Source organism: Amphiura filiformis, chromosome 5 (genome assembly GCF_039555335.1).
Source record: "Amphiura filiformis chromosome 5, Afil_fr2py, whole genome shotgun sequence".
Classification (NCBI taxonomy): Eukaryota; Metazoa; Echinodermata; class Ophiuroidea; order Amphilepidida; family Amphiuridae; genus Amphiura; species Amphiura filiformis.
In genome coordinates, this window is record NC_092632.1 from 62,497,133 (window position 1) to 62,517,841 (window position 20,709).

General features: G+C 37.6%; 1 protein-coding gene across 1 annotated transcript; it reads right to left on the reverse strand.

Annotated features, from left to right (window-relative positions):
- Positions 1-2,435: 2,435 nt before the first annotated feature.
- LOC140153508 (L-2-hydroxyglutarate dehydrogenase, mitochondrial-like) lies at positions 2,436-19,531 on the reverse strand. Its single transcript, XM_072176277.1, has 8 exons — positions 19,401-19,531; positions 17,681-17,812; positions 16,009-16,171; positions 14,630-14,667; positions 12,238-12,402; positions 11,611-11,768; positions 3,367-3,498; positions 2,436-2,689 (listed from the first exon to the last, which is right to left on the reverse strand). Exons 2-8 carry the CDS (start codon positions 17,696-17,698, stop codon positions 2,494-2,496), a joined length of 870 nt encoding a protein of 289 aa, XP_072032378.1. The 5' UTR covers positions 17,699-17,812; positions 19,401-19,531; the 3' UTR covers positions 2,436-2,493.
- Positions 19,532-20,709: the final 1,178 nt, after the last annotated feature.

The window sequence follows — 20,709 nt, forward strand, 5'->3', positions numbered from 1 at the left end:
AAAATTAGTGTTTCATTTATCAATTTCACACTAAACACTCAGCCACTGTCAAATTCAAATATTGCATATATTTCAAGTCTGTGCCATGATTACTAATTAGTACTGTTTGGAAATGTGTTTCTAGGCTTTGCAAAGAACCTCTTTGAATCTCAAAGTTACTTTATAGGAAAAAGGTAGAGAAATATGAGCCTCTGATGAGATATGATGGAGCAATAGGGGACTCACAATGGGCAAAATCAATTATCATTTTTTCATTTATAATATAATACAGATTACCTGTTTGACAGACTGAAAATCAGATCAAATTGTTCCCGAGATATGATTATTTACAAACAAGAAACTACAAATAAAGTTGCATGTTCCTTTTGTTCATCAATTTTACTGACTTTAAGGAATTGGATAGCAACAGTATTTTTTGTGGGACCTCAGAGCACATCAGACACAACAAATTGTATTCTGAATATGAGGAATGTCCTGATGATATCAATTATTTTGAAATTCGCGATATACGGTAATACACATTTTATGGCAAATTATTAAAAATTTATATTTTTTATACATTGATGTAGACTTAGCTGCTTTGGTTGAGTCATGATGAAGAAACAATTACTCAAAGCTTATTTTTGCTCACATGAGAGCTTATGGAATGTATCACTATTCCTTGTTCACTCAGTTGATGGACTGGTAAATGATGCTTGCTACTGGTCAGAAAGAAAATATCAAGAAATCGCTCAGACTTTGCGGATATGGTGATTGGGTTTTTAATGTCACGCAACCTGTCACTCCTCAACCTAGACAACATGACATCCGTGAGAAACCCCACATCGGTAGTATTGTTATACCCTACGTCCGAGGAGCGTCTGAAGCCCTTTGTCGAATTTTCACCAAGTGAGGGGTATCCGTCCATTTCAAACCATCTAACACGCTCCGCTCTGCACTTGTCGCGCCAAAGGACAAAGTTCCTCCCGGTAAATGCTGTGGAACTGTTTACCAGGTTAATTGCCAAGACTGTGACTCTGCATATGTCGGTGAAACAGCCCGTCAGATGAACACCCGAATCGCTGAACAGCGTAGACCCAGCACTACCACCTCGCCTGTGGGAGACCATCAGAAAGCAGGTCATACTGTTGATTGGAACGGGGTAAAAATCCTCGATAGGGAAACGGACTGGTTCTGGAGTGGCGTGAAGGAGTCCATACACATTAGGACTAATAAAAGTGACCTGAACCGGGACCAGGGACGTCATAGACTTTCTAGAGTGTACAACTCCCTACTGCGTCAGTGCCAGACACGTGACTCACATCACAGTCCGACGGTTTCTGACCAGTAGCAAGCACCATTTACCAGTCCATCAACCGAATGAACAAGGAATAGTGTTACATTCCGAAAGCTCTCAGGTGAGCAAAAATAAGCTTTTAGTAATTGTTTAACTTTCTTCATCATTATATTTTTTATATTTAACAGTCCTCAAAGTAAACTGTATGAATCTAATGAGTGTATGAAGTTGGGCGGAAAAGCTGTCCGCCCAAAAAGACCTATATTTAAAAAAAATAATTTGCCATAAAATTTGAATTTCAAAAAATCAAAATTATCAGAAGGACATTCTTCGTATTTAGAATGCAATTTGATATTTCTGATGTGCTCTCATGTCCCACAAAAAAAACATGTGCAATTGTTGCTATCCAATCCCTTAAATTAGTTACATTGGTTTTGCTGCATGACATAATGTTATTTTTTATGTACTTATTCAATTTGCCTCTTGTTCAATTCATTCACTTAATTGAACAGGACAACCCCAATTTTAAGGCCATTTTATAACATTTGCCGAGGAGGACGCCCTCAATGTTTAACAAAATTTTTACACAATTTTAATGTACTTGAATAAACTAACTTGCCCTGCAAAAAAAGAAGGCTTCAGATGCTGTATTAGTGAAATAATCTGAGATTTTCAATAAAATGATGTGTCCCGTCATTTTATTTGTGTGACTCAAATATTAGTTGAACCCATGCACGATGTTCATAACAATTAACGCTAAGTACATGGCATATAGGATGGTCATAACACATCAACAGGACCGACTTCAGTCTGGATCTAGATACGGTTTAGTCATCAGCTTCAACTACTTGCAGTCATACAATCACCAACATTGGTGGAGCTAAGGTCTAGGTCAGATGCACACACTAACATAGTGATACTGCATTAGCAAGACCCACGGAGTAATACTGCATTAACAACATATGCGCTGGAATTAAATAGCAGTTTTCTTTGGTTTGCCTCATTTGTCCAGCTCAAAATTAAAAGGGGACATTTCTGAGAGTGAAAACTAATATTTTATGGAAAATAAATTGAAATCTATGTCCTATGGAAATGTTACAATATGGGTTGAATAATTTTATAATAAAAAGAAAAAAAACAACTATATATTGCATTTGGTCTCACTTCTCAAAAGTCAGAATACTTTCCTCAAAATCATTTTGTAAACTTCACTGACATCATAATGTAAAAGTGTTCTGTATTTTATCCGCAATCATCTTGGCTATCGACAGTGATGATGTTGCCGCTGGAGACGGGGCGTTACGAACATGAAGTACTCTGCTACCAATCTCACCAACACCGCCATCAAATACAAAATCATCTACCAGTTGGCCATCAGCATCTAAAGCTTGGGCTCTCACTCCTGATGGGCCTCTGAAATAGGTTAACAGGTGATAAGCAATGTTAACATTAATCCTTATTGATTATTAATACTATACTTGATTCATTTTACCTTGACAGTCGCTGGGGTCCTTTCACACGTTCCAATGAGTCAAATAGGCCCCAGAGTGAACACAATAATGTAATAGATTTTCTTACACGTAAATATACAGCCAATCAGAGAGAAAATCTTGTTTGTCGTATAGGGCCTACTATAGACAATTACTTTTTGTTGGCCGCTGAGCTATATCTTTTCAGATACTAAATTTCTACTTGCTTTAAAGAGAGCACAAATATGCACACGGTATAGACAATTGAATGAAGACGATTTATTTGTGCTAGGATTTCATTTAATATAACTATTTTTTAAATTTTAATATATACCTCATACCTAATCAAGAACATAAGATACTATAAAGGCCATAAATATACGCACTCATGCATAGGGAGACAAACATGATAAAGTTAATCTGTTCTTTTCATTCTCGATCATTAACCTTTGGAACATTTCACATGCACACTGTTTGTCTCAATGCCTTCTCGGCAATCTCAGGCAATATCATGATATAGTAATTTAAATCATTGAAACCATAACGCAACCACATAAATGACATGTGACATCCAATAAGGTGTTACTCTAAATTTGAGACAAGATGCACTATTTAGCCTACCTTGTGACGTCATAGGCTTTCAGTTCCGGCACAAACCTCTGTAGCTGTTTTACCTGCGCACTAATCACGACACCTCTATACATCTCTCCTAGGCCAAATGAGATGTTTCTCATGGCAAGTTTCCTAAGTCCACTGTGAAGAAAAACAAGAAGAATGCTTTCAAATCATGTGTGCTTTTAGGGCCTATATGGCAAAAATCACATTTATTGGTCACACATCTATGATAACAAAATTATACAAAAACAAGTACAGGCTGGTCAAGATCTAGTAAATTTAGTCAATCCTCTAAAAAGATGTTTTCGATTGTGAACTGCAAAAAGCTTCTGTAGTACATTTGTGCCTATCAATTGTGATGTTGATTCATGTGAGGCATGCCAGTCAAATTCAGCACACCAGCATCCTTGCACAAACTGGTATGAAAGTTTACATTTCAGCCAACTTTGGACGAGGGTATGTAAATGCGTAGAAGTATTTCCTTGAAAGATACAACTATAACAACATAAACATGCAAGCAAAAATGATGCAATGGTGTGTGAGCTAACATGCATGTCTTTTGCCAAACACCACACATCTAGGCTAGAGTCTGAAGTTTACCGTTTTCTAAAATCCCTTTTCTGTATTGTAAAATTTGTAAATCTGTGTTTCATGAATAAAGCTTAAAATGTATAAACAATGATATCAATGTCGTAATCAAGTGTTCAATATCGCGATCAATATGCTCTGATTGGAATATTCACACGATAATAGGCCAACTGTTACAATGCTTGGAGGGATTATAAGGGGTTCATACCGGCAATATACCTTTATTTCGGTATTATTAAACAGTATTTTTAACATAAAAATTGACACACACAACTCATGATTGTTTTTAACATTTATATCTCTTATCTTTTAACAAATTTTGTCACATCATACAAAAATGTCATTTTCCGTGTTGTACCTCCGATTCCATGATTTTTTTCCATTTTCCGTAAAACTTTGGACTCTAATTTAGGCCTCCAAAATGCTGCACTACAGTAAACATACATTCCAAAATTAAAAGTGGTGTACAAACCTGTAATGAATATTTCTTAAAGATCATTCTTTTGCATTTATCTCATAAAAACAGGATTGTACTCCAATTTGATGGGGCTATTTTAGTTGAAATCCATACACCCCAATTGAAAACATAGCGTTAATCTCCCACACAGGGGGTGTGAATTTCAAATGGGGTTACCTGAATGTGTGATCTATTTGAAATCCACACTCCTTGTGTTAGGAGATTTAAGATTATGTCTTCCATAGGGGGTGTACGGATTCAACAGGAAGAGCCCATTGTTGGAATCAAAATCATTTTGTGGTCTGCAACAATCTATGTCAATATAGGCAATTTTATGTGGGATGAAGGCAGAAGACAAGAGTTTAGGCTGCATCATCACATACAATAAAGCAGAGGCGTAGCATGAGATGGCCAATTGAATGGCATCAGGCCTCATGGATGAGGCACCAGCCTTTTTTGATGGAAATGTTCACATTGTCACTCTTTTTTGGGGAAACATGCCCCCAGCCCCTTATGATGCTATGACTGAATAGTTAATAAAACCTATTGTAACGTTAAGTCGTTGTAAGAGCACTTTCCAATAGCTATGACAATGGACTTATCACTATCATGTTGGACTTACGTGCGATTTAGAATAATTATATGCATACAATTTGTTAGCTTAGCAGATTAGTCCACTCTCCAACAACTGCACACTCGATTATGGAAAGGATGCTTCAATGAATTATGCAGCAAGAAATGTTAAAAACGCATTTGCCCAGAGAACCCAACACCTGACCCGGGCACCTGACCTCTTGTATATATTCCTGTAAAGCTTGAGACAGGTAGTTACCCAACACTCAGCTAGCTATAGCCAAAATAACAAATTCTCGATCATGAGAGGATGTACCTTCTGCGTCAGCGTATTTTTCATAGAATAACACGATCGCGCGACTTGCATGACCGAACCTCGACCTTGCCTAGCAACGACCGTGTGATTGGCCAATTCTCAGGTGGTGGCCGCATTGCATTCTCTAAATTCAGTACATTTTCATCGTCAACCGTGTAATTGAATGGGATTATTTGGAAATTTTAAAACGCTTGAAATATCACAAACAAATAGGCCTATGTTGATAAATAATATAAATACAAGCTAAAACCGTTGGGGTTCGATAATGAACCCCACAAAACTAATCGAATATATTGGAAAATGCCATATGGCCGGGCGGTTTCACAAGTTGCCGGCTCCATCATGCCATCCGCCGCCTGGCCAATTCTCAAAAGCTGTGTTTGCGCCGGTCTTTGTGTAGTACGCTTGACGCAAATAACTGTGCATACCCAAGTTGGCTCTCATGATCGAGAATTTAATATTTTGGCTATACCATCAAAACTAGACCAAAATGTGTGTGCTATTAACCATAGAAACCCCAAGATATGAGAGACTGGACTGGCACTCTGAATGTAGTATAGTGTTATGCCTTTAATGTGTTCATAGGATGTCAACCATGTAGTTAATCTATCTTCCCAGCGTAAGTTCCGCTAGGCATGCATCAATAATTTACTCCTGACAAAAGTCAAGAGTAGCGAGCTAGGTGTAATCTCCACCAGGCGTATGTTGCAATGTGAACGCTGCTACGCCTGGCACCCGGTGTAAGTTTGACATTTTTTTGATCAGAACTCAGAAATTACATTCATGTGGTTGAAAAAGGTCTCTGATACACCGGAAGTGGTAGCCGATGTTTACGCTGACCAGAAGAGAATGCTTGGTGAAACTGATCGGTGTAGTGCTAGGAGTACGCTAGGTGTGGACACGCAGTAAGAGCTGGAGTAGGGAAAATATTTTGTGGCGTTTTATCAATGTTAGCGTAAGTATACGCTGGGTGTAACTCAAAATGTGAACACGGCTATATTTAAGTAAAATTGTAACTGCCTTTGCATCGGGGCCTGAGATTGGAATTCCAGTTTCCTTTCTCACGAAGTAAGGGCTAAGAGTAAAATTGTACAATTGTGTTTGGGAGTGGCCTTCTCTCTTTTCTCTTTTTCCTAGCTATTTTCTTCCATTTCTTGCTTTGTTTATCAAAGCTATCTAGGCCAGCATGCATATATTAGCCTACACTGGCTATCCAGGCTTGTGCATTTGTATGAGCTTGGAACGGTCCATGGTTTTCCATGGATTAGCATGTGTTCCTCACGGACCAACCTGGGTAAACAAACAAACAAACAAACAATACCAGTCTGGGAAAATCAAAATTCACTGGATGTCTCTCATGTAAAAGTTAAGAGATGGAACTGCATGCAGCGAGTGAGTAAAGCATGACAAGTGATTAGTGCTTATAATACCGGCTTTACTCAAACCTGAAACTGAGAGCATCCACCGTGTCCTTCACATTGAAATCAGTCAGGCTGTACCCTTCTCTTTTGAATGCTAGGACTGCATTAGGACCTAACCACATGCTGCCATCTATCCTTGGTGTGAAGTGGACTCCAAGGAAAGGGAACAGAGGGTTCGGTACCTGTATGACGAGATAACGAACAAGGCGGCGGCTTTATTTACACTAGACAAAGAACTGAAATTGACCTTTTCTGTAAATCCCATAAGCCTTTGCGAGTACACCTGAGATGTTGTCATTTGACGTCACACCGATCTGTGCTGATGCGCACATCGTTTATCAAACATCGTTACTGCTCATTGCAAGTCAGCGTGAAGTCAAATGGTGACATCTCAGGTGTACTCGCAAAGGCTTATGGGATTTACCGAAAAGGTCAATTAAGCAATTGATGAGATCATATGAAGTTGGGATTTGGTCTGGCTGCTTTAAGCACATGGTATTATTCCATCACAGATCGACAACTCGGAGCCAGAAGTGGGTAAATGCAATAGCTACCCTGTGAACATTTGGCAATTTACACACAGTATATTGTACTCATCTACACATGGCAGCTATTGTACTTACCCACTTCTACCACTGAGCAATCAAATTGAGTACAGACAATGACTCTAAGCCTGAAATGTCAGGGAAAGTGTGAAATGAGGTTTTTTTTGTGATTTTGTTTTTCAGCAGGGAGAAAAAAGATCAGTAAAGTCTGATGCCAATCAAAAGTCTGAAAATGATCAGTAAATTTGCTTTCCAAATGAAACACATTGTCATGTACCTGGCAAGAAAAAACATCAGCTGCTGTAATAGGTATTTCTGAATCATGGTTGGACAATTCGTTTACTGACTCTGAAATTTCAATTGATGGATACACTGCTCTCTTCGTAAGGACAGAAACAGAAATGGGGGTGGTGTATGTGCTTATATTAAAAATGACATTGCTTTCAATCCTAGACCTGATTTACATGACAACAAAAACGAAGCTCTGTGGTTTGAAATACTTCTTCCCAGGACAAAGCCAATCATTGTTGGAGTATGCTATAGACCTGAAGGAAACCATGGTTTTATCAACTATCTTGAAGAAACGATCTCAAAATTAGATCTGACTGCGAGATCGTTGTCTTGGGCGACTTCAACATAGATTATCTTTTGCCTGTAAACTCATGTGCAATGTTAAGGAAATACAGAGAGGTTCTAAATTTATTTGATTTTGTAAACCTCATAAATGAACCAACTCGTTTTATCAGTAACACTTGTTTGGATCACATTCTTTGTAATAACAAAACCAAGATTTGTCAATCAGGTACAATATGTATTGGTATGAGTGATCATATTCTGACTTACTGCTCCCGCAAGGTTGTAAAAAGCAGATTAGACAACATAACGTCATCAAAATAAGATCTCTTAAGAATTACTCTGCTGAAAATTTATTGAATGCTATCTTTAGTGCTGATTGGTCTGAAGTGTATTGTAGTAATGTTGAACATGCTTGGGTGACTTTTAGGACGATTTTTAGTAGTATTTTGGATAGTGTTAGCCCATAAAAGAAATCCGTCTGAAGAGTCGCACTGAGCCATGGATCAGCACTACAATTCTTGATGACATCAGGAGTAGAGATGACTATCTTTAAAAAAATAAAAAAACCAAAGTCAGTACTCTATATTCAGAATATTGCAGATTACGCAACAAGGTTCAGAGAGCCGTAAAAAAAGCTAAGGCTAACTACTTTCAGGATAAAATTGAGGAGAATAAATCTAGCCCCAAAAAACTTTGGAAACAGTTTAAGACCTTGGGCTATAGCTCCAAAAGTAAAGACCAGTCCAAAGTAGTTCTGAATATTGATGGTAATCTCTGCTTTAACTCTACTACAGTTGCAAACTATATCAATTCATTTTACACAACCGTAGCAAGTGCTTTAGTCAAAAATTACCACCTTCCCTTGGCAAGTTTGATATGAAATCAAAGACTGTTCAATCTTATTATGAGAAAATGGGAGTTGCAAACAAAGGGTTTAAACTTTCTCCAGTCTCCTCTGATTTTATCCTCAAAGAACTCCATTCTTTAAAGCCAAATAAAAGTACTGGCCTTGATGATATCCCAGCCAGATTTGTGAAGGATGGTGCAACAGCTTTAAAAGATCAATTAACGCACATTGTGAACTTATCAATAACAACTAATACAGTTCCTGAAGAATTGAAATCCGCCCGTGTTCGGCCACTTTTCAAGAAAAATAGTAGGTCTGAAGTGGGTAATTATAGACCCGTCAGTATTCTTTGTATAACATCGAAAATTCTTGAAAAAGCTGTTTTTGTTCAAATTGATTCCTACTTACGGAAAATAATATTCTTTATGGACATCAATCTGGTTTCAGGAACTCATTTTCAACAGATACATGTTTAATCCATCTTACAGATTATATAAACAGTCAAACTTCAAAAGGCAACTACACTGGACTAGTCTTATTGGATCTCCAGAAGGCATTCGACACTGTCGACCATGACATTCTATGTGGAAAACTTGGGGCCATGGGTATTGACTCGGTGGAATGGTTTAGATCATATTTGAGCGGTCGGAAGCAGATTGTCCACGTGAACAAGGTGGATTCTGACCCCTTCCAATCTCTTGTGGAGTTCCACAGGGCAGTATCCTAGGGCCACTCCTTTCTTTTTTTTTTTTTTTTTTTTTTTTTTTTTTTTTTTTTTTTTTTTTTTTTTTTTTTTTTTTCTTTTTTTTTTTTTTTTTTTTTTTTTTTTTTTTTTTTTTTTTTTTTTTTTTTTTTTTTTTTTTTTCTTTTTTTTTTTTTGTTTTTGTTTGTTTTTGTTTTTTTGTGCTATATAAATGACATGGCCGTCAGTGTCGAAAGTGCAAACTCCTGCTTTATGCAGATGACAGTGCTCTGCTAGTTTCAGACAAAGATCCAAAGTGTATTGCTGATAAATTAAGTAAAGAGTTAGAGACTTGTCGTCAATGGCTTGTTGATAACAAACTTTCCTTACATCTTGGAAAGACTGAGAGTATAATTTTTGGTTCAAAAAGAAAGGTGAAACAAGTTGAAGATTTTTCAGTTACATGCAATAGTAATCAAATTAAGCCTACAAATTCAGCTAAGTATTTAGGGGTAACCCTTGACGACTCGTTATCTGGGGAAGAAATTGCCCGTGATATTCTTAAAAAATCTGGCGCTAGACTGGCTTTCTTGTATAGGCATGCTCATTTTTTGAATGAAAAGTGCCGTAAAACTCTGAGCACTGCCCTGATTTTATGTCACTATGACTATGCATGTTCTTCATGGTTTTCAGGTTTGTCTGTACATTACAAGAAAAGGTTACAGACAATGCAAAACAGAGTGGTAAGATTTATTTTAAACTTAGGTCCTCGCTCTCATATTGGACAGAGAGAGCGGGATAGAGTTAGATTTCTCTCAGTGAAAGATAGGGTGATTCAAATGAAAATGAATAACGTTTTTAAAATTTTTCAGGGTACCGCCCCAGATTATCTTAATTCCAATTTTACCCGTATTTGGTCCATTCACAAATATAGTACCAGGGGTAGCTCAGTCAATTTCATTGTCCCCAAAGTCAAAGGCCAAGCATACAATACTTTTTATTTCACTGCTATTCACCATTGGAATTTGTTACCCAAATCAATCAAAGAAATTGCGAATTTGCATAATTCAAAGCGTGCTGTCAAGAAGCACCTTTCCGAACAGGCCTGGCTAGCTGAACGTGATATTATGCATCACGAAAATTATTAGGCCCTTTTTTGCTAGTTTGTATTTCGTCTTTGTTATGTTTTGCTCGTCCTCCTGCCTTAATCATTGCTGCTGCTGCTTTATTGTTTTTTGCCTTACAAGGACCCCAATGGAATTAAGCTTTCTTGGAAGGCTTTTTGGGCTATCCTTGGTACTCATTGGTATTTATTCCATTGTCACCTCGTGCAATAGTTTATTCTGGTACCCTGAATTACATACATGTACAGTAGATTTTAAAGTATTTTATCCATAATGTGCAATCTATTGTATTTTCTTTTTGTTTGCAATTTTTGATGTATATTGAGTGCTAAATAAAATGAAATGAAATGTACAATAAAGATACCAAACCATATCCCCTTCATTATGGTCTATCAAAATGATTGATCAGGAGATTTTTGGGGATTCAAGTTTGGAAATTTACAGCTGCACTTGGTTTGAAATACAATAATTTGATGAAATTATAGGGTTAATATGAAACCCCTGACTTTGGTTAAAATTGCAAAACAATTCCCGACATTGTCATGATTACCGCATATTGATGGACATCATTCCACCTATAAATCATCATTTGGTACCATAGAGGGCGGCATTGTTACTTTTTATATGGTGTAAAGCCAATTTTACTATGGTAGCTACATGCAGTCTGTGATTCAGGTAAGCCACCCCACAGGTGACCTGCTCCCACAAAATGAGCGTAAAGACTTAAGTTGGTAGTTTTGAGACGTCCTGGCTACTGTGTTGGTGTCCTTTGTTTCACACGCACCTGTTCAAGCCATAAATGTTATCTGTATGTCCTTTGTGAATGATTTAAGAAAGGACATACTACTGGCTTGTACAGGTGCGCGGCAAACAAAGAACATCAACTCAGCAGCCAGGAGATCTCAAAACTACTAACTTGCGACTATACACTCATTTCGTGGTAGCAGGTCACAAATAGGAACGGTTTATAGAAAACTCTTATTCATCATTATGGAAAACAATGAAACTTCTACAGATGCCCAAAATTTTCCCAATTTTGAAACTTCCAATAATCTCCTCATCAATTGTCCTGCCTGACTCACAGTGACAGACAAACAAACATACAGACAAACATTACTGACCTGAAGCTGATAGACTCTACTACATCTCTTAAACTAAAATCCATCATTGAGTACCCTTCTCTTTTGAATGAAAGGATTGCATTGGGGCCTAACCAAACGCTTCCATCTACCCGGGGTGTTAAATGAACTCCTAGCCAAGGGAACCTTGGGTTGGGTACCTGTATGGTGGGAAATGGATGGCATTTAAATGTCAAGTTCACAGTAGGTTTTGATAATTCTTCTGGAATAGAAAACAATTTATATATTACAGCACTGCAATCATGGGGTTCGATTTACTTGTTGACAGCTTTGTTTACATGGTTGTGTGATGCCGGAAGTGATGGCACTTGTCATCATAAAATATATAAAGATTACTGAACTAAACTTGAAGAACAGTTCTTCAAGTTTAGTTTAATAATCTCTGCTTTCCACTGCTTTCCAAACTGGCCCTCATACAGTTGGTTTCAGTACTATTCATCAGTGGTTTGGATGGCATTCTAACATTCAAAAGAATGTAGGTTTGATTTTTATGTCAAGAAATTCTGGGATTTGCATCAGGACTTATGTTATGTCAATTTAGCCTCACTCAATTATTTTAAATAATTTACATCTAATTATCAGTTCAAAACTAGTAGAGAAGTCACTTACTGGATATATGTTTCCATTGACAAGATGACATTTTTCTGGTTTCAACAACAAGTAGTCCCCGCGGAAGGGCACTATACGAGGCACCGGATTACACCCTGATAGTTGGGCAAGCCGGTCTGCAAATAGTCCTCCGCATGTCACAACATATCGACATCGTATTGATTTCTGAAAAATAAATTTCAATGAAAAATTTCATAATCATCTATCAGGTGTATGGATAGGTTGCATCATGTTTGGTATAAATGCAGTACTTGTGAACTATAATTGGGCTATTCCCGTTGAAATCCACACCCCCCCCCCATGGATAATGGAAGACATGACCTTAATCTTCCACACAGGAAGTGTGAATTTTAAATTGAATTACCTGAATGAGTGACTCCATTTAAAATCTACACTCCCTGTGAGGGAGATTAAGGCCATGTTTTCCATAAACAGGGGTGTATGGATTTCAACTGGAATAACCCATTCTTGCTACACCTGCTAGCAGACCCAGGAGCCTTCACTGGAAGCACAGAATGGCATCGGTTAAGGGGTACTACACCCTCGATAAATTTGTGTCTATTTTGCATTATTCTCAAAACTAATAACACACTGGTAACAAAAGTTATGTATATTATAGGGGCAAGTAATCCAATTACTACACCGGAATTTTAGTGACCCAAGACAAGCGGTTTGTTATTTATGATAAGAAATAAGGTACCGCTAGGATGTACCTCGTTTCCTATCATATATACTGAACCCCTTGTCTTGAGTCACTGAATTTCAGTGTAGTAATTGGATACCTTGTCCCAATAATATACATAACTTTTGTTACCAGCGTGTTATTATTTTTTTGAGAAAAATGCAAAAATAGTCACAAATTTTCCACAGGGGTGTAGTACCCCTGTAAGTTACCTTTTATTAGCCCAGGGGTGGTTTACACTAACATCTACATACAATGCATTGTAAGTCATTTAACTTAGTGCAAGTCCAAACCTATCATAACTCTTCCGTTTTTATACAGTTCCAAAAATCTAAGTCTCCCCTCATAAAATTAGGCATAACTCAAAAACTTTCAGGCCCCTTTTAAGGGGCCTGAAAGGGGACTTAAAAGGGGACTTAAAAGTTGATTTAAAGTGGGAAACGTAGATTAATAAGTTACACATTGAATGAGCCGGATAGTTTTGTAAGGACTTACATTTTTGGAACCGTGTATGTTAGGTTGGACTTAAAATGGGTTCAAAGACTTACAAGGCATCATAATTGTTAGTACAATACATCCTAAGCAATGGCATACCGTGGCTGCTCCTACCCGGGGGCTGAAGAAAATTCCTCCCTTCCTCAACAGCCCGAAAAGGTTGACCCAATTTTTTTCCCTGTGGTGGTTTGAAAAAGTGAAGAGCAAAAAAAAAAAAAAAAAAGGATTATAGGCGCTAGTGCCCTAAAAGCAACACATTTTGATGTATAGTACCATTTTTTCACAATTTTTTCAAATTTTTTCCTCCCTTTTGTCTTTACTAATTCTTTTTGCCGCCCCTTCTTCTTCCGCCGCCCCTTCTTTTTGGCCGCCCCCTGCTTTTTCCCCGGGGGGCTCATGCCCCCAAAGCCCCCCAAAAAAAAAAAAAAAAGTTTGATGCAGAACAGAAGTAATGGTCAACTCAAAGGTACACGTTTTTGGCCTGGAATTGCCCTGTCACCAAGGCCACAGAATTGGGCATCAACAGGGGAAACTTCAGCGATGAGGCTGCCAATCTGGTCACACACCTTTTATATGTTCATATGTGACATGATCAAGGGGAATGAGTCGGATGTCGCTGATATTGATTTTGAGATATTAGCAAAGAAAGTGTTAAAATTCTTTTGTTTTATATTGTTTTCAGCGATTGATAAATTGACATAACTTCGCAAAGAAAAGTTGTATTAACATGGGGTTTTCATTTTCTGAAAGCTCTTAATGTCCGTTTTAGAAACATGTGTAAAACTCATTTTTGACCAGGGTCGACATGTGACTCATTCCCCTTGATCATGTCACATATGACTAAATGATTATAATTGAATACTTGTTTCACTTGATATCACCCTCAAGAAAAAAAAAGCATGGAATTAAGTTTGGAACAGTTAATCATCTACCTCATTGAGAAACATCTCTAAAGTTTGATTGGCTTATATAAGTCAGAAATTATTCAGCTTTTGTTACTCCGCGCATCAATAAAGTCCAACTCACACTTGCGGAAATTCACATAAGCGTGCGCCAGTCACGCATTACGCAATACACAACTAGTGTAAGCATTGCACCCAACTGTGTGCGCGCCATATCAATACATGGTGTTATGAGTCTTATTTTCTCTGTCTTATATAAGTCGAACAAACTTTACCTAACTTTACAAAATGCTTTTCAAAAAAATATACTTACCCCCTTGCTTCCATGGACGGTAACTGGATACTGAAGACCTGTAAATGAATGAAAAACTAAAAACTTTATAATGAAGCCTTCATACAAATATAAAAGAGAATCACTGGCAGGTATTGTAACAGAGCATCACCTTGTGTATGTAATGGGCACTTCTAGTTGAAATCCATACACCCCCTATGAAAGACATGACCTTAATCTCCCACACAGGGGGTGCGAATTTCAAATAGGTTACCTGAATGTCTACAACCCCTGTGTGGGAGATGAAGGTCATGTCTTCCATACGGGGTGTATGGATTTCAACTGGAATAGCCCAATGGTTTGATTATAGCAGACACCTGCAAGATAATTTTAATTATTAATTTCAGATATCAAAATATTTGCAATATAATTTCTATCATTTTCTATTTTGTTAATAAATAGATTTACCAAATTAGCTTTCCTAGTTCAAAAATAGCAACATTTTGAAAGAGTATGAAAATAATTATATTACGTACCTTTTTAATCATTCTACTACTATTTACACTCAAAATTCAAATAAACCACCCAAATGCATATACAAAATAAGGTGGGCGTTTGGGCAAATGCTTGCGCCAATCAAATACAGGATTATTTGCTATGTCAGAAAATGTTGATACAAAATCAGCAAGACAAAGTGTAGATTAGTGCCTTGTATGTGTTTTTCACTTCAACATCAATCATTTAATAAAACTTAAGCTAAGTGACTTATAAAATGTAGCGATTGTACAAAGTTTTAATTTGAAATCTTCCCAGTATCCCCCAATTGTAAGGATTTCTCAATTAAACTATCAGAGATCAATGAATATTTTCAAATTTGAGTCAGAGCTTATAAACATTGATGAAGGCCGGGGTATTAGCTAGAAATTGAGGTTTGCCTAGCATCTGAATAAAATTACCAGTCCTAATTTGACCTTTCAAACAGTTACCAGACTTCTGCAGCCCATTGGGGTCCAAAGAGTTCAAATATGTGTTGCTATGGCCTTGTTTTGCAAATCTGGTCTACTAAAAAGGTCAAAAGTGTGCTGTGTAAAGTGTGCTGAGGCTTGTGGATCAACGTCTAGGCGTTGTGCCTGTGCGTAGCGCACTATAAATCACTGCATTTTTTTTTAAAAAGACATTCTCAACACCTACAATTATAATGTAGCATCTATAATGAAAGGTGTTAATTTTGCCCGTCCCAGAAGCAAAATCCATCTAAAATGACAGGCAGACGAGTGGCTAGCTAAGACACTGAAGAAGGTCACATGCTATTTTAGACATCCTCCATTTAAATCTATCCCATTACTAGGATCCCATCATGCCATGCAACTTATTTCCCATATTACCTTGCAACTCATCTCCCATAATGCACCACCACTCACCTGATTGCTCCCCTGCCTTACTCTCCTTGTTCACTCTGAAACCTTTTACTTCATAGTCACAGAAAATGTCACCTCCCTGAGCCTCAAAGTTTTTCCCGTAATGCTTGGTGACCACACCCCAGTCTACGATACCAGTGTGAGGTGAGGTGATCGCCTTTAACCCCTATTGAGTAAATCGGTAAGTAAAGACACATTTTAGTGAGAAAATTAAAACTTAAAATGCTGAAGTGATTTCTGCAAAATGGGCTACACAAATATAAAACAACTTACTGAAACAAAAAAATATAATTTTTGAAGGGAATCTCCATGGAACCACAAATCAGTTTCCAACAAAATGGCCATGGTTGTATTACACATGCAAGATTGTACAACTTTTAACTAGTAGGCCATACAATTGGGGCAGGATTGAGTGCGCACTGGCTTTAGGGCTCATATTGAAATTCCCTTACACAGGAAGGTGTGCGCCATCCTGCAGCTTTCCTGTGCAAGCCTTCTTTTGTTAAAATCCTGTGTGATTATAACACTGCAATTAGCCACTTAAATTAGGAGCCCGCTTTCCTGGGTTGTGCGATGAGCCGATTAGTTCAATTAGTTCAACAATCAATAAAATTGCCAGTCTTTGAAAAACTTTTATTATAATCCTTGTCACCAGACCACTTCAAAAGGCAGGGTGTATCACTGATGCATATAATCCATCCGTTTTATGACCGAGCTTTCCTGAGGCGCGCGCTTAGCGAGGGGAATCCTGCCTTCTTTCTGTGTGAAAACGTGGTAGGGTATTTCAATATGAACCCTTAGTATTTTCAATGAAATTCTTCCTTTCATGATAGTCTGTGCTCTTATATCACATTTTATATGCCACTCTGTGCCTATGAGGTAGTTTGATGCGCAAATGTTGGTTCAACAGGCTGGACAGTGTGCTCTGTGTAAAATTCAAATATTACCCTGACATTTAATACCTACATGTATATATGCCATTATCTGGCCCAAGTGTCTGTGACACCGTATGTGAAGTGTCTGGTATGTTTGTATTGTTTGATAAAATAGAGTCTTTTTGGTGGAGACCTTCCCTTAAGACTTTAAATTTCAATCTATTTTTATAACTTTCTTTTTCTGCGTATTCTAATATGTAAAGAGAGCTCCAGAGTAGAAAACTGTGCTTCATTTACTGATCTGGGCTCCATTATATAAAGATACCATTAATAAATAATAATAATACCGTATTGTTCCTAATAACGCCCATGGGCCATGAGATTTTATGAAGGGTGGGTGTTTATTAGGGACCAATTTTTTGTGTAAATTTTTACATTAAATGACCAAAATAACACCACCCATTCCAGTTTTAGACGTATCTGTTTGCAGGAGGAATGGCTTATCATCATGAGAAATGAATTTCCTATAATATCCAGTGAGACCTAGGAATGTTCTTTTCATGTTTATTTGCATTTAATAATGGTAAATTTTATTGCTTTTTCAATTTTTCGTAAAATTTTTGGGGTGGGCATTTAATAGAGACTGGGTGCTTATTGGGAACAATACGGTAACTAACTCTGGTATTACTTATAGTATACTAGTCCTGGCACAAATACTAGTCTTGAAATGACACAGATTCTATTTGTCATGATAAAGTATGGACATGATATGGGTGATTCCCTTGAATCCTATTCCTTACCTTACAATGTGGTTCCATTTCCCTGATTTCTTCTGGTCCAATAATACGCAGATCCTTAACATTGTTCTGCTGCCCTCTCTTGAATAAATTCTCTAATCTTGGTATCTCCTCTGGATCTACAGCAACTATAAGCTGGCAATTATTACATAGTGTGAGTTAGTTACATGTAACAAAATCATAACAAAAGATCTGTTATGATCTAAAATTGTGCTTTTCATGAGCTGCAGCTTTCAGGCATATAATATTTGGTACCTACTAAATCTTATATTCTTGGCTACACCTAAGTCCGGCAGTGACATCAATGCTTTTTAAGTGTTGTGCTGCAAGCGTGCCGACAAACCACTCTTGTATGCGTGCACGATTAATTTTACGCACGATTCAATACTGCAACCAGTGAAATATGCACCTATGTCACTACCGAACTTGAGGCGAACCAACGTATATCTAGCAGTATATGAAGTTGAAAGACAGGTCCTTCTGACTGGATTCTGCAATTACGCCATACCCTCTACCTATGATACATATACCTTATTTCCGAGTAAGGTCCTCAGATGGCGTGTATAATCTGGTCCTTAGAAAACAGGAGTGCTTACTAGTTTAAACCCTTGAAAACATAGTAAAATTTATATCTGTGTAAACACATACACTCCCCTAGTTGTAAAGACCTGCAAACTAGAACCTACAACATTTTCCTATCTAGCCATGGACCTTGCACACCTAAGCTGCAAACCATGCTCCAACCCAGACATTTTACTATCCACCTGAGACTTGACCCTACACCAGTCTTACAGGTATTTTCACATTGTTTACAAGACACTGGTAGGAACATGTAGAGGGAACCATGGACGTCCTCAGTTGCTGGGTGTCCCCGGTTGCTCTGCTGGTTTCATGTGTGCATCCTCATTTGCAGGTCTTTACAAACACATATAAACTTCCGGGGTACTCAGGTATATAAGGTATAGAAGGCGATTTCAAAATTTTAGGTCATTAGTTCAAATCTGCCTCCAGAAAACATGATGCATGGAACAAGTACAAAGCAAATGAGTCAATCAATATCACTTCAGCTGGTGATCCCTTTTGTGCTTCAAGCATCATGTCTTCTGGAGGCAGATTTGAACTAATGACCTTTCGTGAAATCACCCTATATGGGGATGTGCCGCTCTAATGGGTTGCTTTTTTGCAAAAAAATCCCTAAACATGGGTCCCGATTTGAGAAAAATTGGTCAAAAACTGTCAAATCAACCATTTTTAGGTAATTAAAATCCCTAAATATGGGTAGGGGTTTCAGAATTCCAGCGGTACACCTGTCTAAGGGCTCATATTGAAATTCCCTTACACAGGAAAGTGTGCGCCATCCTGCAGCTTTCCTGTGCTAGCCTTCTTTTGTTAAAATCCTGTGTGATTATAACACTGCAATTAGCCACTTAAATTAGGAGCGCGCTTTCCTGGGTTGTGCGATGAGCCGATTAGTCCAATTAGTTCAACAATCAATCAAATTGCCAGTCTTTGATAAACTTTTATTATAATCCTTGTCACCAGACCACTTCAAAAGGCAGGGTGTATCACTGATGCATATAATCCATCCGCTTTATGACCGAAGCTTTCTGAGGCGCGCTTAGCGAGGGGAATCCTGCCTTCTTTCTGTGTGAAAGTGTGGTAAGGTATTCCAATATGAGCCCTAAATGTAATTCGAGTAACCCCTCCTCCCGGATACACTAACCTTGCCACATTTCTTGTAAGGAATGTTATGTTTATCACAATACTTGTAAGCTAACTCCAGGCCTTCTACACATAATTTAGCTTTCAGTGATCCTGGTGCATAGTATATACCGGCATGGATGACGCCACTGTTGTGACCACTTTGATGTCGAGCTGAAATTAAAAACAATATTTGTACAGAAAAAAAACATTGTCCCAGTCAGTTTCACATTTGCAAGATAGTGCATGATATTATTGGCAGCTTCTTGGATTTCTGAAGGGGTAGAAATTGAAAATGATATTTTCTTTCCATAGAATACAATAGAACTTTTCAAATTGAAGTTTTCCGAAGATAGTTGCCATTTGCTTATGGGAGACTCAGTTTATAATTTCGGGTCAACAATACTAACACTTTTATCTGCATTAAAGACATGATCAGACGTGGGATATGTCTTGTTTGAGAGATGGATGTTTATGTTGCCAAGTGTCAATTTGTCCAAATATCTAAAGTGGCGAAAAATGACGAACAAATAGTGCCAAATAGCAGAGATGTTAGCCCAATATGTTAGGGAAATATTTTACCTGATGAACCCATCTTGACATTGTCTAAATCAGCTGTATATTCACTCAAAAGGGTACGTTTTTTTAGTCCGCTATTTTGATCCATACTGAATAAATACCACTATTAAACTGCACCTGGTTTTCCAAACTTTTGCAATCTTGATTTGAAATGGTCATTTAAATCACTGCTTAGAGACTTTTATTGACATGAATGGAAGGAACTCCTCAGTTTACTTTTATCTAGGGATGATAGTAAATAACATCTTACCCAATTGATTTTCTTTTTCCACCACCGCTAGTTTAAGCTGTGGATGCCTTCCTATAAGCTCCTGTGCTGTAGCAAGTCCAACAATACCACCTCCTACGATACAGATGTCATAGTCTTTACTCTCAGCTGTTTTGCTATTTAAAAGAAAGATGAATAGCAATTGCATAATCCACAATGATATTCATAATCGTCTATAAATTTGACGATAGTTTTGAATGCAATTTTCAGTAGCATTTTGGTGAATCAATATTGTTCAGAAAATACAACAGGAAAGATGCAATGGAATGTTGTTTTCTATAGGTGGAAAAATAGGTAGCCCTTGGTTTTTTTTATTACTTTGCCCAAACCCTAACCCTAATCTTACTGCCTAACCCTAACTAAACCCTAACTCTAAAAGATGTTAAATAATGATAACCTAAGGAACAAACCAAAAGATTGATGACTTTCTATAAACAAAGTTTTTGTTTCTTCGCTGTCCCCTTCCCCCTACCAGAAATGTGAT

Bases quoted from the DNA above. Each gene is read 5' to 3' on its own strand.
- LOC140153508 (XM_072176277.1), bottom strand. The intron at 3,499-11,610 runs GTCAGTAATGTT...TTTTCTTCACAG, and splicing joins GTAGAGTCTATCAGCTTCAG to TGGACTTAGGAAACTTGCCA. The intron at 2,690-3,366 runs GTAGGCTAAATA...AACCTATTTCAG, and splicing joins AAAGCCTATGACGTCACAAG to AGGCCCATCAGGAGTGAGAG.